General features: G+C 37.6%; 1 protein-coding gene across 1 annotated transcript; it reads left to right on the plus strand.

Moving 5' to 3' along the window:
* Positions 1-1425: 1425 nt before the first annotated feature.
* On the plus strand, positions 1426-3687 carry LOC149012346 (Peroxidase superfamily protein). Its single transcript, XM_089159416.1, has 4 exons — positions 1426-1699; positions 1797-1988; positions 2855-3020; positions 3099-3687. Exons 1-4 carry the CDS (start codon positions 1457-1459, stop codon positions 3518-3520), a joined length of 1023 nt encoding a protein of 340 aa, XP_089015542.1. The 5' UTR covers positions 1426-1456; the 3' UTR covers positions 3521-3687.
* The last annotated feature ends 1168 nt before the right edge of the window (positions 3688-4855 follow it).

The following is a 4855-nucleotide window of genomic DNA, read 5'->3' on the forward strand; positions in this document are numbered from 1 at the left end:
TAACCATCTAAAATCCATTAAAACACTCGAGTAGGGGTGCAAGTTTTATCATGACGGCCTTGACCCGCTCTAAGCCATCCATGAGCTCGAATAAGGTTTGGGCTCAAGATTTTGGCCTTGAGGGCAGGTTAAGGCTAAAATATTCTAGCCTTGACTAAGGCCAAGGGTGGGCCTGGGATTACTCTTTGGCTCGTCAAGCCTGTCTCGACCTGTCCCTGATTTTTTGCCTTGATTTTGGCCCTAATGCTGACCTAAATTTTGTTCCTAATGCTTGATCTTAATGAATTAGAAACAAGGCAAATATATGATCAATCAAGGCCAAGGTCAAGTATAGGGTCAATCGGAGCTAGAGCCAGGGCCAAGGACAAAGCTAAGTATAAATTAAAGCTAGAGACAAGGCCAATTAGGGCCAGGGACAAGGCTAGGGCTAGAAGGGCAAACAAGGCCAAGGTCAGGGGTAGGGCCAATTAGGGCCAATCGGGGGCCAAAGTCAAGTATAGGGCCAATCAAGGCTAGGGCCAAGGATAAGACCAATCAGGGCTAGGGCCAAGGATAAGACCAATCAGGACAAAAATGGACTTGGCTTGGCCTTGTATGATTTAAGGTCAAGGACAATAATCCTTGATCTTGAATTAGGGTCAAGATAGAAATGAACTTTTACAATCTCAAGCCCAGCCTGACCCTATTGTAGCCCTACACTCAAGGGGAATATGTACATTCTTCTAGCATATTTCGCAAAATTAGTACCATAATGTTATTGAGACACCAAGACTTTGAACATTAATTGCGCCCTAGATAAAACTCGGTTGCAAATGAGACTGGTCCAGTACCAGACCACTTTACGTGTATTAGTACAATTTACAGCAGGGCTTGAATACCTATACATGTCTACTCCATTCACTGTTCATAATAAAATAAAATAAACAAAACCGCTTACAAAGGAAGCACATTGTAAATTGAAATTAACCATAAGAAACCCGTGTAGTTAATGATTTCCCTACCAAATTCAAAATATGAAAGTGCAAATGCCACTATCTTTATACGTCTCTTATTTGTTGTTTCTAAGAGATTCCAGGCAAGTCACCCACCAAAATAAACCCTAACTTCACCATATAGTTTGACTAAAATAAAGATGATCTTATAACAAGTATAATAAATTTCCTCTTTAACATTTCACACAACTTTTTTCAAACATATTATGAGTGATTAAGGCATGAGACTATACCACTGTTTGGTAATTTAGTTTGCGAGTACCCACCAACCAAACATATTAGTTGTATCTTCTCTTGACTAGAAAACAGTCTGCTTTACACAAAAGTTTTTCCTTCACACGTTAATATTCTACAGACCCAAGCACAGACTTTCAACATCGTTGCTTATATATAAGCCCTAGTCATATCCACTCTATTCTCAGCTTCTCACAGTCTTGTCTTTGAAGTAGAGAAGATAAGCAGAAATGGCACTTTCCCAGTTTTCTTCTCTTCCCTGTCTGCAAGTCCTTGCCTTCATCTTCTTCATCTTAAGCATTTTTCTTGTCGATACACGAGCAGATGAGCTTCCTATGACACAGGATTACTATGCATCTTCATGTCCAACAGCACTAGAGATTGTTAGAAAAGAAATGGAATGTGCAGTGCTGTCTGATCCACGCATGGCAGCATCGATTCTTCGGTTGCATTTCCATGACTGTTTTGTTCAGGTTTGGAGTTTACAAGCTTCATGAATGTTAGTGAAGTTGTAAAGTACGTAGAACTGTTAACACTAACCTTAATTGAATCTGTTTTACGTTTGGGCAGGGTTGTGATGGATCAATTTTGTTAGATGACACAGTCACTCTACATGGAGAGAAGACAGCAGCACCAAACATTCATTCTCTGAGAGGTTTCAGGGTTATTGACAGGATCAAGAGCAAGATTGAATATGAGTGCCCCGGTGTTGTTTCATGTGCTGATATACTTACTGTTGCAGCAAGAGATGCAGTAATCCTGGTAAGATCTAACAAATTTAGGTCATATTTCCCAAATGTTTTCAAATTTTGTTTTTTTAATATTATCAAAACTATTAGAAATGAGCTTGTCTCAAAAACCTATTTTTTCGTCCTTCTTTTCATATCTCCTTAGTGGGCTAGAATGGCAGGTGACGAGTTGGCAACATTTCTTGGTTGTTAGTTTTATTAGTTCTTTGGGTCCTTAGACTGTTGTTTATGTATCCGGAGAGGAAAAAAGAAAAAGAAATGGGTTTGTCTCAGAAGCTTGAGAAATCAATATATCCTAGTCAAAACTCAAGATCCTGAACTATAGTCTCCACAATGAGCATTCAACGCGAGACTATTAATTTTGCTTTGTAGGTGAAACCCATCAACCTCCCCTCCACATGATGGAATTGAAGGTGTAGAGTATTAATTATGTGATCAATGATCAAATTTGATAAGCTAGAATCTTTCTAAGCTTGTTTGTGGTGGTCTAAACTCATCTGGTTCACCATGAGAAAAGGAGGTGGGGGCGACGAAGGGCTTATTTTATCATCAAGATCTTCCAAGTGACTGGTTATGAGCCCTCTACTATGTGACGGTCCGAGACATTTTGATACTTTTGTCAACTTGGGGATTTTTCCATGCTTTAAAGGGTATAAATGCTTTGCCATTGCGTTCTGTTTCCTCCACCCCTTCAATTGAATCGTCACATAACTGGGCCATGAACGAAACCTTCGGGTAAACTTAGTTGTAAATCTCATCTTAAGGATGAATACCTCCTTTGTTTTTGTTTTTCACAGTATTGCTTTGCTAACATTAATTCTGTCTTTCACTGTGGAAACCCGATGCCTATGGATCATTCTAAATTTTTTGTTTTCTTAGGTTGGTGGACCTTACTGGGATGTACCACTAGGTAGAAAGGATTCCATAAGTGCAAGCTACAGCCTTGCTATCTCAAAAATCCCCACACCTGATCAGGGTCTTCTTACTCTCGTTGCAAAGTTCATAAACCAAGGACTCTCAGTCACAGATATGGTTGCTCTTGTGGGTAAGTAAGCTTCTCATATGGTGCTTAAAGAAACCCTAGAATAGAAATGGAGTTTTGATTGTCTCTTGCAATTTGCAGGTTCTCACACCATTGGTATGGCACAATGCAAGAACTTCAGAGAACGAATCTATGGAGACTTTGAATTAACTGCTGGCCTAAATCCATTATCAGAGACATATCTCAGCAACTTGAGATCTATCTGCCCTGTTAGTGGAGGAGATAGTAACAAGACTGCAATGGACCATGTTAGTCCTACTCTTTTTGATAATTCATTCTACCAAATACTGCTTAGAGGGGAGGGATTGCTGAACTCTGATCAAGAAATGTATTCCAGTTTGTTGGCATTGGAAACCAAGCATCTTGTTCAGAAATATGCAGAAGATCCACTTGCTTTCTTCCAGCAATTCTCAGATTCCATGGTGAAGATGGGAAATATCATCAACCCTGACACCCTTATCACCGGGGAAGTAAGGAAGAACTGCAGGTTTATCAACACATAAGCTCTGAGTTTGTGTATTTGTTTTAGTTCTGGTCAGTCCATGCAATTCAATATATAGCTACTCACTGTCTCAATCCATCAATTGAAAATATGGTGTTCTCCCAATTATGAGTTGGATAATTGAAGCAACACTGTCCATTATTATTTGTTTCATAGCTAGTGATAAAAAGGAAAGAATAGGTATTTGACTTTTTGTTGATTTTTGCATTTTTGTAGTCTGGAGTAAACAAAGTTTTACTGACATTGAGACTTCACTTCGCAATTGCTAGAGAAGTTCTCATTCAATCAACAAAACGTTGCCACTCCCTCTCCCTCCCTAATGATTTTTTTTTTATCCAGCTCCCATCTTCAAGAAAAAAGAAGGAAAAATTACGTGATTAGCTCATTTTAGGTTTCTCTTTACAAAAGTAATCATTCAATGTTTCACTTAAGAAAACTAACTAAAACTGAGTTTGCATTTACAAAACTAATTAAAATAGTGATTTTTAATCCTTTTGGACATTTTTACCCCTAAATTTGATTATACCAATATGGGGATGAAATTGTCCAAAGGCATGAAAAGTTAATGACTTATTTGTTTTGGACAAAATAGAATTTTGCCTCTTTAGTTTGGTTAGATTTTTGGGTTAAAAAATGTCCAAATAGATGAAAAATCACTATTTTTGTTAGTTTTGTAAATGCAAACTCAGTTTTAACTATTTTTATTAAGTGAAACATCGAGTGATTACTTTTGTAAAGGAAAACCTAAAAGTAGCTAATCATGTAATTTTTCCAAAAAAATAAACATAAAAATAAGAAGAAATAGTTTGCAAGTGTTTGTCTTGGTATTATTCTCTGCCGTGACACCTAGTTTGTATCTTACTTCAGATATATTTTTGACAGAGGTGGGAACTTGGCACTAACAGAAATAAATTTCCAACAAAAGTTGTTGGGATAAGATATATAAGAAAATTGTATATCTCCCTTCCCCTTGTATGGAAATCTTTAACACTGAGTTCGCCCTTTTGTTGGCCGCTGTCGCCTGTCGGGCTCGGCCTTTGCTTTCTGCTTGTTGTCTCCTCCTCCTCTTCTTTCTTTTTGGTAATAAAATATGGGAGTTACATCCAAAAAATAAAAAACTTCAGCTGACGGAAACTTGTTGCATGATTAACTTTCTGAATTTGGAGTTTCTAGAAACCTTCTTATTGTTTTAACACCAAATATAATATTATATTATTTTTCATATCAACCATACCCTTTCTGATGTGGTATACTAAAAATCATGCCCGCCACTAGATAAATATATTGGTATTGAAAGTACTTTGTGGCCGAAATATATGACTCTATCAAGCTAAGT

The sequence above is a fragment of the Hakea prostrata genome, chromosome 6, assembly GCF_041222555.1.
Source record: "Hakea prostrata isolate BN-2017 chromosome 6, UWA_Hpros_2, whole genome shotgun sequence".
In the NCBI taxonomy this organism is placed as follows: domain Eukaryota; kingdom Viridiplantae; phylum Streptophyta; class Magnoliopsida; order Proteales; family Proteaceae; genus Hakea; species Hakea prostrata.